Raw genomic sequence first — 15,453 nt, 5'->3', positions numbered from 1 at the left:
TGCGCATGACCGAGACCGACGCTCCTCGCTCTTATCATGACAGGGCCTCGTTTGGCTCAAAGTTGGCGAATATTCAGTCAGTCAAGTGCTGTTATACACGCTACAGACACGCAGGCCCGGAACCTATACATGGGCACCCGCCTGCGAAGCAGGTCCACTACCCATCTGAGAAGCCTATGCCACATGTACCCAGCGCTGTACTGCGCCTGTACGCATCGTCAAATATAGTTGTAAGCAAGTTACTCGAGGACGAGCGCGTCATGTCTGGCTAGTCTCGATCCAGACGTTATATCGGGGGCACGTGCACACGTCAGCGGACTTCGAAAAACTCATACCACACCCACCCCTATAACGTCTGGTGAGTTTCGTAGAGACGGGGGGGTCTCACTCGATCCCGTGACCAGACGCGTCGCGCAAGCAGCGACCGCTTTGCCTCTACCACACTCGCGTGCATACATCGCCTCCTCCAATATGCCCGTCGCCTCCAAGATTCTACAGCCGCCCGCGCTTCACTGCCGCGATTCCAAGCTCAAATTTCTCGACGCGCTAGCCATCGCCCGCGCAGCAGCTCACAAGTCTCGCGGGTACGACTCAGAGGGCACTCGGGACCGAATCAAGGAACAAGCTCTGTCGTGAGAGCCGAACCAAGGGTACGTCGCGATATCTTTCTTGAGTGAGGCATGCGCGACTGCGACGAGGTGCTCGGTAGCGGCATAGACCCATCGCTGGTTCATGCAGATTCCAATCGAATTGAGGAAGTCGAAGCCCTTCGTCGCAAGCCCGCAGGACCGGAAGTACATGGTCATCATCTTCTGGAGCTTGCAGAGATTGTGCGAACGCGAATAGCATAGCATAGCGACCGACATGAGAAGTATCTGTCAAGAGCCTGAGAGTGTCAGACAGGGTACTAATACGGACGATGCCAGGTAATAATCACAGGTTCCGGTGATTTGATTTTGTTCTCCTTCTCCTGCCTCGGCGTGAAGGATACCTTGCGCAACAATGCCCTCGTCTTCGGCGCCGCAGCAGAGACACTCGACACCATTTGCTCGAGCCTGATTCCGCAAAGCTTTTCCTCCGAGATCTCCCCCTGGGGCGCACGCATGAGAGGATCGAGCGCCTTCATCTCACGGTTCATTATGCGTGAGATAGTGTCCATCGCGAAGTTGAGCAGCACATCATGAGCGCCTTCGGTATTAATTCCAGCATCGTGTTTTCGAGGAGGCATGTGTACACGGCGCAGGAAGTCGCCCAAGTCCTCTGGTCGTCTAGTAGAGCGTGAATGCATGGGTGGGTAGTCATCCTCAGCCTCGTTTTCGGAATCACTATCGGGGTAGAATGGAGGCATAGTGAATGCTGTTATATGTACAGGCCGGCGCACGGTAAACTATATGCGCGCGGAGCGATGTATGCGCCTCTCGCGCGACGCGTCTGGTCACGGGATCGAGTGAGACCCCCCCGTCTCTACGAAACTCACCAGACGTTATAGGGGTGGGTGTGGTATGAGTTTTTCGAAGTCCGCTGACGTGTGCACGTGCCCCCGATATAACGTCTGGATCGAGACTAATGTCTGGCGACTCGCGAGTGTCTGGCGTTGGTCGCGCGACGCGTCGACACGCGGTGTGACGGCGGGATCTCAGATAGGCTCCCGATCACTTGATGCAGTCACAGGCGTGACAGACCAAGTAGGTAGGTTGAGAGCTCTGCAATGTCTTTCTTGTATTCCTTTCGGGATACTAACGCCATCCCGGGCCTCCGCAACTCGACCCACCTCAACTAGGTGCAATGGAGGATGCGAACAACGACGCACGAATGGACGTTGACGACCCTCAGCCATCCACCGCTTCCACCAGCCAGGCTCCAGTGGCACGCGCATCTTCCCTGCCGCCCGTCCTGAACATCTCAAACATAGAGGTCGGATATGTATATTCCACCCTCATGATGACACATACCAACACCCGCGGACACCATGAAGAACAACCTGACCGCATCTCGCGCATCTTCAATTTACTCAAAGACTCGAATTGCCTCGCTAAGATGCGAAGGCTACCAATCAGGCCTGTTGTTCGCGAAGAAGCTTTGCTTGTCCACAGCGAAGCCCTCTGGGAGAAGATCCTCGCAATACAATGTAGGTGCTAGCACAATGTTAATCAGATGTTGGAAGTAACTTTGTCTCATCTAGCCATGACGGAGGAAGACATAGCCGATTCCGCCGCGTATTACGACGAACTATCTCTTTATGTCCATTTGACAACTCCGTACTGTGCCAAGCTCAGTGCAGGAGGCGTCATTGAAGCCGCACTGGCCGTTGCCCGTGGCGATGTCAGGAAATCATTTGCTATTGTGCGACCACCAGGCCATCATGCAGAGCCGGATGAACATATGGGATTCTGCTTCCTGAATAACGTATCTATTGCTGCAAAAGTAGTACAATTAAGGACATCTGTCAAGAGAATTATGATTCTTGACTGGTCAGTAGTATTTCTATCGTGACGCACCGTGGGCGCTTCACACTGACCTCGTCATGGCCGCTCTTTCTGCAGGGACGTCCACCACGGTCAGTTCTTGCGATATGTTCGTCAATCTGTACTCATAATCCAGATGATGTAAGGCAACGGAACCCAACGGGCGTTCTATGACGATCCTTCCGTTCTGTACATCTCGCTACACAGGTATGAGGGTGGCTCCTTTTATCCCAATGGCCCCTTCGGCAGCATGGTATCTTGCGGTCAAGGCCCGGGGCTAGGCTAGTACGTCCTCCAGACACCTGGCGTGGCTTCTGTCTCACTGCGTGCAACAGCTCTGTCAACATCCCTTGGCCTGAGAGAGGCATGGGCGACGCAGACTATCTTCTGGCATTTCAGAAAATTGTCATGCCGATCGCACTGGAGTTTGCTCCTGAGCTGGTCATCAGTAGGTGTCTCACATTTTAGTGCACTCACCCAGCATTCAAGAGAATCCTCTCCAGTCTCAGCCGGCTTCGACGCGGCGGAGGGAGACACACTTGGCGAATGTCATGTCTCGCCGACAGGCTACGCCCACATGACGCACATGCTGTCCTCCCTAGCCAACGGCAGGCTAGTTGTTGCTCTCGAGGTAGTCCCGAATACCTTCCCCTTGTAGTTGCACTCAGCTCGCCTCACAGGGTGGCTACAATCTCGACGCAATATCTGTCTCTGCATTAGCGGTCGCCCGAGTAATATTGGGCGAGGCCCCTCCCCAGCTAGAGCCCATGGTGGCTTCCGAGGTAGCGACCGAGACCATATGGCATGTTGCCACGGAGCAGAGCAAGTACTGGAAGAACATCGATCCTAAAGCTTGCGAGCCTGTGGAAGGTCTGCCCGCCCGGTCATCTAATATGCGTGTACTCACCCACGTCTCGACACTGGACAGAGGTCGAGCCCATTACATTCTCAATACCCGGTGCGTATATACGTTCCTTCCCCAAATTGTGGTACGACTGAATGTGACGGGCAGAACTCCTCAAGGCTCACCGGCAAGACTACCTCTTCCGAACTCACAAAATGCTCGAGATTCCACTCATGACTCAAGGCCTCATCGACCGCTTTAGCAGCCAAGTAGCTTGCACGTGAGGCTTTCTGGTCTCCCTAGTAATCTCCCCTGACGACGGACAGGCCCGATATCATGGAGAACCAGGCGCTAGTAATCTTCGTCCACGAATTGTTCGTAAATCTATTCTAGCTGTCGTGATGTGCTAACACATTTTACAGCGGGAATCTACGAGTGGAACTCGACTCGGCAATGTATTGTGACGTGAACCTGGAACACTCATATATGGTACGCAGCAGTCTCCATCCTACGCTTGTGCTCAGTTTTGATCTCCCCAGTAGGTCGATTGCTCGAAACAGTTGATTACATGGGCGAGATCCGCAGGTTATGCACTGCTAGATGTCAATGTTTACGCGAAACCCTTCGTCAAGTCGAGGGTATGCCGTCCGCGCGTATCGCTTGCTATGACCACTGATGTCGACTAGGTAAAGACGCCCAACAACCCTGGAGCAGACGTCTTGACATATTTGTGGGACAACTACGTCCAGTACGTCCGAACGCAAATGAAACATCCCTCCACACTAAAGCCAGTGCCAGACTCACGGCGGCGCGTCGCGTAGTGTTGATCGGACACGGTCCGGGCTGCGAAGCCCTAATGGGACTCATGCGCCAAAGATGTAAGCCTCGGCAGCAGCTCTCTAGAGTCTGTGCGATTGCTGAACATCCAACATAGCCGTCGGTGTCATGCGGACAGTCCAAGGTGTTGTCCAGGTTGTCGGCAACCACAGTGTTCCTGTCACTCCCAGTGATCTTGCCAACCTGCGGCAATGGTACTTCAAGGTGCGTTCCCATCCGTCCAGTGTTCTTGCGCCCGCACTGAAAGTCAGACCAGAACTCCCTCGTATTTGTGCCAGAGAATCATGTGGTATTCCGCGACAAGAAGCTCATGCGCAAGCACGGTAACGTCATGGCCAGCAGTGAGTCGACAAATAGTCGCCCAATTGTATTTACCTGACCGTTCCGCAGAGGAGACGAAGCCGATCAAGCTAATGATCCAAGCCTTGCCTGTCATCGAGAACTTCGTGATACAGCACCTTGGGCCGGCTCCCAATGTCGTCAACGGCACTTCCTAGCGAATTTGGTTATTAAGAAGGGTCCTATTTATTCGTCGATGCTATCGTGCTGCTGCATCTTGGCTACGTCCTACAGTAGATCTACGACGCCTCTGCGGGGCGAGATGATACCCACTACCTTGCTGCTGAACTCCAGCGGATCCCCGCCCTGCGTGGCGATGAGGTCGCTCTCGATGTCGTCGACCTCGACGCCAAGCAACTTCTCGACGTGCACGGAGGCGAGCGCGAGTGCCTCTGCTTTGGTGATCTCTCCACCACTCTCCAGCGCAGCCTGCCAGTAAACATGGTTAGCATTCGGAGAATATGTTTACGTGCATATACTGCAACTTACCCATGATGCATCCCACCGCGTGTTGCGAGCCTGCCATGCTTCCTCGATACCAATGGCGACGGTGACATTGTTATCAATGAGAGCGGTGATGGCACTTGTCTCGGACAGAGGGAGGCCGGGCATGCTGCAACGAAGTCAGACTCACGGCGCAACGCTGATACGAACCACTGCTTACATTCTTCTTTGCTCCCAAGTACCCGGGAAGGGACGAGGGCGAGTGAGGAGCACACCGATGTCTGCCTCGCCGATCTCCTTCGCGAGCAGATGCGCTTCGCTTGCGCCTGCGAAGGTCATTTTGATCGTGCTGCCCTCCCTCTCCTCGATGTCCTTCTTCAGCTCGATGAGCGACGCCATGATATCCGCGCTCTCAACCTCCACAACGAGGGTCATCTCGCCCTTCTTCACCTTTTTGACGAGGTTGCCCAGCGGTCGTTTGACTTCCGCACGCAGGAGGGCGCGGAGAGCCGAGATCTGCGTGCTTACGCTCGGACCCGCGCCGTAGTGAATACCGATGTGCAGAGCGGCAGCGGCCTGAACGACTGCGCCCTTCTCCAGCTTGTGCTTCGCACCCGGAGAGAAAGCCGTACTCAGGCCCGAGAGGAAGCCGTACGACTCTGGCGCAACGATGGCAGTCGTGACACCCGCGCGGTACGCCAACCTAACACAATCAATGTACTAGTCAGTAACAAGCAATTGAGCATGCCAGATAGGACACCTACAGCGCATCACGGGTGCCAAACTGAAGACCGTCAACCGCGGCGGCGACAGCACTGTCACCGCCAATGATCTTCGGAATCTCGTCCGTCAGCGGGTCGAGCGCATACCCGTCGATAGTCGAGCGCTCCGCCGTGATATCTCCCAGACCAAGCGGAGAGCCATACGTGACCAGACCAGGCGCCACCGCCCCGCCCTCCAAGTTCAAGATCTCGGCGTGGTTTCCATAGAGGCTCGACGGGCACTCCACCATCGACCCAGCACACACGACCTTACCATCCGCGGTGACAACGACTCCCTCCTCGCCCTCTGCGGACGCGCGGAAGACCTCCTTGACGCTCTGGCCCTGGCGCCGATATACGCTGCTCACGTTGCGGAACACGATGAAGTTCGAGTTCGCGTGCACCGGCTCGAGCGGCGGGAGGCCCTCGTATTTGAGCGCGGCATCTGCCTCTTTGTCGAAGTTCGGCCTCTCGGGGACGTGCTGCGCGGCGGAGGGCTTCGTCACGGTATACGGGTGCTCGAGCTGGGCTATGCCGTCGATCCACACTTGCTTTGGCGTCGCACCGAGCGCAAGGGGGTGGCTGTCCCACAGGACGATGTCCGCGTCATACCCTGTGAGAGACCTCAACGACTGGGAAGTGATTGTCTCGCACGTAAAGCTTACCGGTCTTGATGAACCCAATGCGGTGATCCATGCCCATGACCGTTGCAGGCGTACTCGTCACGGAAGCCAGCGCGAGGTTCGCCGGCAGACCGTAGTGGTGTGCCTGCTGGGCCTCATACAGCAAGAAGCGAGAGTCCAAAACAGGATGGTCCGACTGGAGCTCAATCAGCGTCGTGGCTCGTCACAACAACCACGACAAACAGACCTTCATGACCACCGACAGTCCGTTTTCCGCGAGGATCCGAGGTGCGAATTCGGATCCGCGGTAAGCCTCACGCTTGTATCGCGCGTTAGACGCGAAGAGCGCGACAGCAGGCGGATGACCTGTAGTGAAGCCTACAACGTCAATAAACGATCGATTGTCCACTATCATTGTCCATACCGTAAGCCTTCTTCAGCGTGTCCGGAACGAGATACGTCTCATGCGCATGATGGAACGCAGCAATAGAGAACTTGAATTCGTTCGTGAGGCGCACCATATCGTCCAGATCAACGGTCTCATAGCAGTGGTTGTGGACCTTCACGCGTCCTCTGAGGACATCGACGAGAGCCTCCCACTGGAGATCATCCGGGAACGCGCCCAAGCCAGACCATTCGCCAGAAGTAGCCTTGGCGCAGTACTCGTCCTGAGAGACCATGATTTTACGAGCCGTTTCATAAGCCTGTCGGAATGACCAGGTCGTGTCAATACGCGTGAAACCGTATACTCGGCCTGGATGGTTCGTAAGCACAGTGGACCATCGGGAAAACTGCAAACTTACTTGGGTTCTCGCCTACAAGTAGTCACATCGATCATCAGTATCAGGACATGCAGATGGTTCTCCATAACGCATACCGCAAGCATGTCTACACAGATCATGATGTCAGTCGAAGTTTCAATTCAGGGTGTATCAGACACGCACTTCATCTGCCTCCAGCGCAAGCTGAGAGACGGATCGTACACTGTGCCATTGATCTCCCACGGGCTCTCGAGCATGAGTCCCGTGGGTGTCCTAGCGTCGGTCGGGCGCAGCTTGATGACGACACCCTGTCCGCCTGCGACCTGTCAGCAATGCCAGTGACTAAATCAAGGACCCAAAGTCTCACCTATCGCATTGGCAGACCCCGGCAACACAAGCACTGTGGTGAGACCACCAGCAATGCTTAGTTTATACGCGTCGCTGTGGGTGTTGAGGCCATCCAGAGCGCGCAACCACTGCGAGGTACTTGGTATTAGTTGATGTTGTGCACGGGTGTGACGACACGCACTGGTTGTGCCACTCCTTTGAGCGAGTTCGTGTCATCAGAACCCCGAAGCTCAGGGCTCGAGTCGACTCCCCTGAGATTATATCAATGAGCGAGGCCCACCTGGGCGACACTGGCGGGCTCACTGATGGCTATGGAGGTCGACGATACTATGCAGAGTGATGAGTTCACAGTTGTGCCGGATGAGAGATACACAGCTTACCCAGGTGACACCCAAGCACCAGCGGCGTCAATAGTGGTCAAGTCATCGTATGTCTCCAGTACGTCTTGCTCAATGTGTCCGACGCGCTTGATGAGCCCACCGTCGAGCAGCACATCCCCATGGAGGACTTCAAGCCCGTCCACTCGTCCAGTCCAGATAGACGCGTTCTGTTACGCGTCCTCAACTCGAGGTCCTGCATGCACGGTGTTTAGCGTACCTTGATGAGAGTGGGAGGCGTGCCAGCGACGAAGCGGTCCGACTGCTTGCGCAGATTGAAGTCCGGGGGCGGCCCCGGCTTGACATTGAGCAGTGTGCACTTGTCGAGAATCTCCTGAGCGTTGAGCGGGACTTCTGACGTGTGGGTTGAGCTCTGCGCGTAGAAGACGTTGGTGGTGGACTGGAGGACGGCGAGGGAGATGACTACGAGGAGCAGTCTCCACACACGGCGGCGCGGGGGCTGCACGGGGGCATCGTGGGCGGTGGTTGGGAGGCCCTTGAGCATGGTCGTGCGAGTGCAGGCGATCCCGCTCTGGGAGACGCGCGGAGGCGGAGGACACGCGGATCTCGATCCTCGATCATCCCCCGACGCGGTCACGCGCCCGGCGCCTACCTCCATGGCCTCCGCCTCCACCAGTGCCAGTCGCCCCGCCGCACCCAAGCCGCCCGTCGTCGTCCCCGGCACAGGCAACAACATCATCGTCAACCCCTGCCAGGTGAGCACACAACAGCCACGCCAGCGACGAGGCTCAGACCGAGCAGCGCGGCAACCCTGTCTTGGAAGCCGTGCGCAATGTCGGCAAGGAGTTCGGTGATATTGTCGCGGACTACCAGGTCGGGCGAACCACCGGTGTCCTCTTTCTGAGGTGTGTAGCTCACGCAGCATGTCTAACAATGCTCAATGAGCTTGCAGTCTGCGGTATCACCGCTTGCACCCAGAGTATATCCACCAACGGATTGAGCGGCTCGGCCATGCGTATACCTTGCGCGTGCTCCTCCTTATGTGTGACGTCGTGCGTTTATCGATTGTGTCACAAGTTGGCAGCATGCTTACAAGTCACAGAGTGAACACCAAGAACCAATACGAGAACTGACAAAGGTCAGTCGTGACACGCCCGTCCGCTTCGCGACCCAATCCTTGACCGCCTATGACAGACATGCCTCATCAACAACATCACTATCATGGTCGCTTGGAACGCCGAAGAGGCGGGCTACTACCTCTCGACGTACAAACAGTTCGAGAACAAGCCACCAGACCTCATCAAGGAACGAGTGGACAAGACGTACGACGCGATGCTGCGCACAGCGTTGACATCCATCAGCAAAGTGAACAAGACAGACGTCGAGACTCTCCGTACTACATTCGGGGTCAGTCTGCACTCGCGACCTCGGGAAACGCAAGCTAACACGATCCTGCAGAGTTTCGCGGACATCGCACGAGCGAGCTCCGACCAGCTCCAGAAGCTCCCCGGGGTCGGCCAGGTCAAAGCGAAGCGCATCCAAGACGCTTTCCGCAAGCCCTTCCGGAACAACGCAACAAGCAGCCTCTCAGCCCAGCTACTAGAGACCCACTTGTCCCAAGCCAGTGCAGGCAAGGGCAAGGGCAAAGAGAAGGAGTCGAGCGCGTCCAGCATTTCCATTGCCACGTCCAGCCAACCGCCTGCGCCAGCAGCACGCCCTCTGCGTGAGCCCAGTCCTGCGTGGGACATCGAATTCGACCTCGACTCGCCGCCGCCCCCAACAGCTACGCAGATGTCCAACGATACAGGCGGTCCGTCAACAAACTCCATAGCACCCTCGATAGGGGAATCGACTTCGACACGGAAGCGACCCCTCAGTCCTGTATGGGATATTGAGCTCGATTTAAACGAGTCCGACGTCGAGGAAGACGGCCCAGGGCCAAGTAAAAAGACGAGGACGGATGCGGATTTTGGGGCTCCGTTGTTCTTACAGGAGACTCTTTAGTACATCGAGATACATGTCTACCAGCAACGCGCGATGTGAGTCAGACTGGTCAATTAAATCACTGGAATGTACACCGAAGCATTACATGCGCAAGAGAGTAAACAAGACTACCGAGACTGTACGACAGGATTAACCGGACTCAGACACCGGAGCAACTACTGATGTAACAGACTGTAACAACGACGAGGAGGTATACATTTACTCATTCTAGCAAAGAAAGCATTCTAGACGCAAAGAAACTTGAAACCGATGTTAACACTGTACTACACGACGGCCTTAGGATGCGCAAAGTAATTGCGCAGATTCCTCGGCTTGCCCGTCCCAGAGCCCGAACGGAGGCTCGCGACGCGCTGATAATGCATCCTCAGCGACAACCGCTGGAGCGCCGCCTTCGCGCGCGAGCGGTCGAGGAACGCCGCGCGGGTGTCGACGATCCGCCCATGGAGGCTGTCCAGCAGCATCTTGATTTGCTCCAGGTGCGTCGGCTCCCTTTCCGCGGCGGCGCTCTTCTTCGGGGAGTCCTCGCCCTGAATGGACGGCAGCGTAAGGCCCGTCATGGCCTCCTTCTCGAGCGCGGTGTAGCCAGGGACGTCCGTCAATGCCTTGCTGAGAACGTCGATGTGGCAGCAGAGGTCCTCGTAGTAGTCCACCTTGTCCGTGTTCCCCTGGATGTCGAAGATGCCGCCGGAGCCAGCTGGCGGGGAGAGTAAGTCGACGATGGGGCCGAGAGAGGGCAGCGAGGTGTACGTCTCCTCCTTGAGCAGGAGCGCACGAGCGACATTCCGCGCAATACGGCTTGTCTGCACACATCCTCCGGATACGAAGGTAAGTATGTGGGCTTGGTTCAGGGGGGCCTGGTCCCTGGCGAACCCCACTAGGCGCGAGCGGATGGCGGCCTCCTACGACGATGTATGAGCAGAGAAACAAACCTGAATGAAGGTGGCACCTACAATCTGCAAGCCCTCGTTGGTCTCAGGGATATTTTGACCGATCGTCCCAATGGCTACCATGATGTCTCTTCCTAGTTCAGCGGACGTCGACTTGTCTAGCGCGACAACGACCAACAAGAGCACAATGCTCGGCATGTCATCACAGGGAAGAGCGCTCTCCCTGAAAGCTACAATCAGTTGGGCTGTAAAGCGAACTGCCAGAGGACTTACCTAGCAAAGGCCGTAATGACTGAGACTACGCGGTAGAGTATATGTTCCCTCTGACGAGCGTCGACCGAAGGGATGCGTCCTGCAGTGGGTCGTCGCCCGAGCTCCTCACAGGCACTCCGCTTCGCACCGAGACGGACGAGTGTATCCGCCACGAGAGCAGCAGAGAAGCCTGATTGAGAGATAGCTTGCGACACCGTGTTAATGAGATGCAAGAGACCATGATAGGCAAGTTCGGTGTACGGCCGGTCGACGACGTCGGTCACTGTTTGTGCATGGGTCATCAACGAAACGATACGGCAAGGTTAGAACAATGACATACCCAGAGCATACAGCCATGGGACGAGTGCTGCAGCATGCGAAAGCTGCAACGTCGAGAGGATACTTGAGTGTAAGAGCATACTCAATCGAGCAGCATCTGTGTACCACGGTCAGTACAGACCAGGCAGAAGGCGTTTACATAGATCAACAAACCTTCCTGACCCGCGGCATTCTGCAACATTCCGAGCAGAGGGTGCGCTTGAACGTCGGCTTCGTCAAAGGATAGCACAGGCAGACTGTCAATATCCATGCCGTCATCTCCACCAGCTGGCGTGTCGTCCCAAAAAGGCACGCCCAAGATACGGTCCCTCAGTTTTACCTTGCTCATAGCCTCCCTGAGCAGACGATTGCCAGCCAGGATATGTCCGACCTTCTGCCTGCCCTCTTCATCGAGGTCTTCTAGGGCACGCTGGCGTACGGCGCTCAGCTCCTCGTCACTCCCATCATCGCTATCGTCGTCCCAGTCAAAGCCAAGCGGCGGGCTGGACGACTGCGACTTGAACCGCCGCGAGCCCTTCTTCACCACGTCCAACGCAGCGCGCTCGTCCGCCCACGCAGGGTCCATGTCCGAGGAGTCCTCTTCGTCCATCTCGCGCTTCATGCTCGCCTTCGCCTTAGCTTTCGCCTCTTTGGAAGAAGAAGCAATGGCCGCCTCGGCAGCACGTAGAGCTTCCGCGCCTGCGCCCCGTTTGTCAGCGCGTTGCTTTTCTTTGAGAAGTGCCTCGAGAGGATCTGCTTTGCGCGATTGCTTTGCCCCCTTGCGGCTAGTGCTAACGAGGGTAGGCATTCGCCTGCTTTCTGCGACGCGTTCCGTTCCAGGGGCCTTTCGGCGAAGACCGTACCGCGATGTCCCTGAACTTGACTCGGGCAAAGTGGAAGCAGTGTTCTTGGCTATGCCGGACAATGACGCGCGGCTGCAAGTGAGAACAGTTATTCAGGATATAAAAGAACTTCTAGGCAATGGCAAAGACGTACGACTTGCCCTTGCCCTTGCCCAGCTTGTTGAACGCCGCCATGAAATCTTCTTCAGACTCGTCGCTACTAGATTCGGCGTACCCAAGCTCCTTCAACTCGACAGGGACGTTGCCAGGGCTTGATGACCCGATCGCGTACGCCCTTGCTTTGATTTCGGCAATTATCTGGGCCGTCTTCGATTCCTCGTTCAGAGCGACAGGAGTCGCTAGCAGGGATGTTGTATGCTCATCCGGTGGCGGCGCTACAGGGCGTGACATAAGGGATGTAGGCGTGGCCCGCGCGAGTGAAGAGGGTGAAGACGTGGCCATAGGGACAGGTATTGCTCCCGCTGTGTGACACGACGATGGAGAGGATAGGGTGTAAGGGAGAGGTGACGACGCCCGTGTATCAGGTTCCGACCTTGGAGTCTGTAGACCTGTCGGGATGCTAGAGAGTGGACTCTCTGGAGCATATTCGGGTATGTCGATATCCATAGGCACGTCGACCTCAGCGGAGGGGCAGACAGCAGGCTCCTCCGGCAATGGTACGGAAGGCTCAGCCTCCTTCCTCCACTGGTCGACCGCCTTTTTCACGGCTACGGGATCCTTCCTAGTGGCCTTTGGCATGGTCAATTCGTGTTCATCCGACTGACTCGAAGGAATGACCTCGTAGGCGTCAGTAACTTGAGATAGGTTCTCTGGCTGCACACCACATTGCTCCTCCGGAGGCGCAAGGCGAGCCCGTTTCCTGCTGGAGCCACTGTCGGAAGGCGACGGTAGTATGTTGCCTTTCGGCGCCAGAGGCTTCGTCACAGACGGACGCGCAGATTTCCGTGGCGAAGTTTGAATTTGAGTTGTTGATGGCGGTTGCGTCGGTACGCAGTACAGGAGCGTCGCAGTTTCTTCTCGGTCACTCTCCGCAGGGAGCGCTCTTTTACGAGAGGCCTTACTTTTTGTCGGAGAAGACATACCCATACTTTGACCCGAGTTTGTCTGCTTTGACGCCTGGGAGGGTGAGTCAACGCCGGTCTTCGCTTTGCGCGACGCGGTTGTGGCTGAGGCTGAGAGCTCCCTGGCGCTGAGAACGGTGTCAACGAGCGAGTCGTCTTGCTTCTTGCCACTAGAGCGCGTTCGCATCGCAGACGTGGTCTCTGGACCGGGTGTATGGGATGGTGGGTGACCTGAAGCTTGGATATTCTCTGGAGGGTGCGGGGTCGCACTGGTGTGGGAGCGAGACAAAGAAGAACGCGTTCTTGATGTCAGTAGGGGTGCTGGCGCCAGTTTGTTCGAACGCGGAGCCGTCAAAACGAGCCTGCTATCGCGCTGCGACGGGCCAGGAGGGGAGGAAGAAGGGGCGGATTGAGACGACTGGCGCGCAAACATGGCGTCGATGGTGAGTCGTCTGTTGTCGCGTCGAGACTCTGCGGCGGTTTTGCGAGGTTGTGTCCCCGCGCTGGGTGTCGTTCTCGGCATGGTCGCGAGCGTCGACGCGGGCGGGATGTTGGAGGTCGTCGCAAGGCGCGGGCCCGACTGGATTCCGCCGTGGATGCGCCCGTCACGCGTTACGCGCGACGCGTCCAGGACACCAGACACCTCGCTCGCGGGGTCCGAGCGCACGGAGGCGCCTGCCGGGGATGGGTCGATCGCCCAGTGGCTGCCGGACTGCTTGCCTGGGACACAGCGACGCAGCGAGCAGACGCGGGCGCACACCCTCAGCCTCGCCAGCAACACTGCTCCTAAATGACATGCATAGATATGACGGTCAACGGAAGCACATCATACACTCTGTAAGCCCATTCATCGTGAGGTCGTGAGGCACCGTCGGGCTGACTGTCTGCTTACTGGCAGTTGTCCACCCTGTTGTACCAACTGCACACCCTCTCCTTCCTCCTCTCACCAGAAATATTCGTCTACCTCCTTCGACTCATGTCTCACTTCCATTTCTCTGGACCACGAGACTTGGATCCGACCAGGTCGCTACGCTTCTGGTACATCCTCGTCATTGTGTTCAACTCGAGTGCGCTATGGAACCACGCGAAGGACGGGGCGTCGCAAGGGCGGTCGGTCGTCCTCGACTTCGTCGGAATGTGTGAGTACTGTTTGACCCTTACAGAGCTCGTTCCATATGCTCAAGCCGCATTGTTATTGGCCTCGACTGACACACCACAGCGTATGAGCCTTCTAGAGCCCACCTACTCGCGCTCGACCTCTCCATCATATTCCTCAGCATGGTCCTCACAACAATCGCATACGAAACCTCATATGCAGCAGACATGCCGCCCAATACCCCGGATCCATTGTTGCCACCGCCCATCACACCAACATCCCCACTGCCGTCCGGTGCACATGAACAGATCAAGTCGCCCTATGTTATCGACCTCCGACTCTCCACCATAATGGAACGTCTAAGGCATCCGCCTCCACTTCCTCCTCCTAGGGATGCATCCGACGGCTACTTGCTGCCGATGCCCAACACTACCAGCTGGCGATTGTCAAGCGGACTGCACATGCTGTTGCGTGCACGGCAACAGCAACGACAGCGCGCGCGGGGCGTAGCCGCTGCGGTGAGACGACCGGATGGAGATGAGGCTGGGAGGGACGAAGATGACGATGAGGACGACAATTCTGGGCAGGATGTTCCGGGCGCGTTACACACGGATCGTACTTGATATACTAATGGATTATTTCTATTGTGATGTTGACCCTCTGAGGAATGTCACAATGAAGGCATAGGTAGGAATGCCGACATCATTAACTCTTGGCAGGGCATGCATCTGTCACTACTTCCGCTTCATCTGCACATACAACACCTCTAAGATGAACGAACACTAGTACAAGGAGCAGCATGCGTACCGCTTCCCGCAGGCATGCACCGAACTTTGCGAACTCCTCTTTGCACGCGTCTTTCCTCACGTCCGTGTACGTCGCAAGGATGCATTTTCCGTACGCAGAAGCTTGCACCGAGCACGTTGTAGTCGTGTGTGTGGCAAAGCGGCGCAGAGGCGTCAGCGTCGTGGCTGCTTGACTAGTGCTCGGGTGCATATTGCGTACGAGACCTCGTTATCTTTGTATACAATGAGAAGGGTACGCGGGAGTCGGATAGACAGTTCACAGACGGTGTAGTTGGTCGCCACAATATTGTTCAAAGACTCGGAGAGGAGCGCTCGACGAGGAGACTGAGATTGGAATTTGGATCGACCCAAACGTCACCCCCACGTGCTCGAAGCGTACCGTACCCGGGCGTCTCAGGTGTCTCCT

At 56.5% G+C, this 15,453-nt stretch overlaps 7 protein-coding genes across 7 annotated transcripts; 3 read left to right on the top strand and 4 right to left on the bottom strand.

The window, feature by feature from the left end:
* Window positions 1-569: 569 nt before the first annotated feature.
* Window positions 570-1,288, bottom strand: C8Q71DRAFT_704368 (uncharacterized protein; the record flags this gene model as incomplete). Its single annotated transcript, XM_047920381.1, has 2 exons — window positions 570-875; window positions 938-1,288. The coding sequence occupies 2 exons, from the start codon at window positions 1,286-1,288 to the stop codon at window positions 570-572; spliced, it is 657 nt and encodes a 218-aa protein (XP_047781305.1).
* Window positions 1,289-1,727: 439 nt separating this feature from the next.
* On the top strand, window positions 1,728-4,700 carry C8Q71DRAFT_517308 (histone deacetylase complex protein). Its single transcript, XM_047919093.1, has 17 exons — window positions 1,728-2,128; window positions 2,183-2,471; window positions 2,544-2,557; window positions 2,612-2,750; window positions 2,801-2,913; window positions 2,969-3,096; window positions 3,146-3,335; window positions 3,394-3,423; window positions 3,478-3,589; window positions 3,636-3,683; window positions 3,732-3,798; window positions 3,852-3,947; window positions 3,996-4,057; window positions 4,108-4,187; window positions 4,244-4,350; window positions 4,403-4,487; window positions 4,537-4,700. Exons 1-17 carry the CDS (start codon window positions 1,786-1,788, stop codon window positions 4,641-4,643), a joined length of 2,010 nt encoding a protein of 669 aa, XP_047781304.1. The 5' UTR covers window positions 1,728-1,785; the 3' UTR covers window positions 4,644-4,700.
* Window positions 4,701-4,713: 13 nt separating this feature from the next.
* C8Q71DRAFT_856150 (carbohydrate esterase family 9 protein) lies at window positions 4,714-8,304 on the bottom strand (the record flags this gene model as incomplete). The annotated part of the gene is made up of 15 exons (XM_047927263.1): window positions 4,714-4,914; window positions 4,975-5,098; window positions 5,150-5,632; window positions 5,694-6,303; window positions 6,356-6,509; window positions 6,561-6,679; window positions 6,738-7,067; window positions 7,117-7,128; window positions 7,191-7,201; window positions 7,258-7,390; window positions 7,442-7,550; window positions 7,604-7,673; window positions 7,726-7,749; window positions 7,803-7,969; window positions 8,020-8,304. The coding sequence occupies 15 exons, from the start codon at window positions 8,302-8,304 to the stop codon at window positions 4,714-4,716; spliced, it is 2,832 nt and encodes a 943-aa protein (XP_047781303.1).
* A 112-nt stretch (window positions 8,305-8,416) lies between these two features.
* C8Q71DRAFT_832108 (DNA repair protein rad10) lies at window positions 8,417-9,799 on the top strand (the record flags this gene model as incomplete). Its single annotated transcript, XM_047926382.1, has 6 exons — window positions 8,417-8,515; window positions 8,562-8,665; window positions 8,713-8,812; window positions 8,863-8,898; window positions 8,955-9,167; window positions 9,219-9,799. 6 exons carry the CDS (start codon window positions 8,417-8,419, stop codon window positions 9,762-9,764), a joined length of 1,098 nt encoding a protein of 365 aa, XP_047781302.1. The 3' UTR covers window positions 9,765-9,799.
* On the bottom strand, window positions 9,800-13,736 carry C8Q71DRAFT_750010 (uncharacterized protein). Its single transcript, XM_047923233.1, has 6 exons — window positions 12,218-13,736; window positions 11,396-12,156; window positions 11,244-11,339; window positions 10,925-11,186; window positions 10,715-10,874; window positions 9,800-10,663 (listed from the first exon to the last, which is right to left on the bottom strand). Exons 1-6 carry the CDS (start codon window positions 13,666-13,668, stop codon window positions 10,028-10,030), a joined length of 3,366 nt encoding a protein of 1,121 aa, XP_047781301.1. The 5' UTR covers window positions 13,669-13,736; the 3' UTR covers window positions 9,800-10,027.
* Window positions 13,737-13,940: 204 nt separating this feature from the next.
* On the top strand, window positions 13,941-14,864 carry C8Q71DRAFT_856147 (uncharacterized protein; the record flags this gene model as incomplete). Its single annotated transcript, XM_047927262.1, has 3 exons — window positions 13,941-13,982; window positions 14,044-14,284; window positions 14,365-14,864. The coding sequence occupies 3 exons, from the start codon at window positions 13,941-13,943 to the stop codon at window positions 14,862-14,864; spliced, it is 783 nt and encodes a 260-aa protein (XP_047781300.1).
* Window positions 14,865-14,919: 55 nt separating this feature from the next.
* On the bottom strand, window positions 14,920-15,389 carry C8Q71DRAFT_517263 (uncharacterized protein). Its single transcript, XM_047919092.1, has 3 exons — window positions 15,312-15,389; window positions 15,049-15,259; window positions 14,920-14,990 (listed from the first exon to the last, which is right to left on the bottom strand). Exons 2-3 carry the CDS (start codon window positions 15,235-15,237, stop codon window positions 14,976-14,978), a joined length of 204 nt encoding a protein of 67 aa, XP_047781299.1. The 5' UTR covers window positions 15,238-15,259; window positions 15,312-15,389; the 3' UTR covers window positions 14,920-14,975.
* Between the last annotated feature and the right edge of the window lie 64 nt (window positions 15,390-15,453).

Source organism: Rhodofomes roseus, assembly GCF_022264815.1.
Source record: "Rhodofomes roseus strain CIRM-BRFM 1785 chromosome Unknown C8Q71scaffold_6, whole genome shotgun sequence".
Classification (NCBI taxonomy): domain Eukaryota; kingdom Fungi; phylum Basidiomycota; class Agaricomycetes; order Polyporales; family Fomitopsidaceae; genus Rhodofomes; species Rhodofomes roseus.
This window is presented reverse-complemented; position numbering and strand designations above follow the sequence as displayed.

Excerpts from the sequence above, each read along its gene's own strand:
- C8Q71DRAFT_517308 (XM_047919093.1), top strand. The coding sequence starts at position 1,786 with ATGGAGGATGCGAACAACGACGCACGAATGGACGTTGACGACCCTCAG. Across the intron at positions 3,097-3,145 it reads GGCTAGTTGTTGCTCTCGAG|GGTGGCTACAATCTCGACGC; the intron begins GTAGTCCCGAAT and ends CTCGCCTCACAG. Across the intron at positions 3,948-3,995 it reads AACCCTTCGTCAAGTCGAGG|GTAAAGACGCCCAACAACCC; the intron begins GTATGCCGTCCG and ends GATGTCGACTAG.
- C8Q71DRAFT_750010 (XM_047923233.1), bottom strand. The coding sequence starts at position 13,668 with ATGCCGAGAACGACACCCAGCGCGGGGACACAACCTCGCAAAACCGCC. Across the intron at positions 11,340-11,395 it reads GAATGCCGCGGGTCAGGAAG|ATGCTGCTCGATTGAGTATG; the intron begins GTTTGTTGATCT and ends CGTGGTACACAG. Across the intron at positions 10,664-10,714 it reads CCAACGAGGGCTTGCAGATT|GAGGCCGCCATCCGCTCGCG; the intron begins GTAGGTGCCACC and ends ACATCGTCGTAG.
- C8Q71DRAFT_517263 (XM_047919092.1), bottom strand. The coding sequence starts at position 15,237 with ATGCACCCGAGCACTAGTCAAGCAGCCACGACGCTGACGCCTCTGCGC.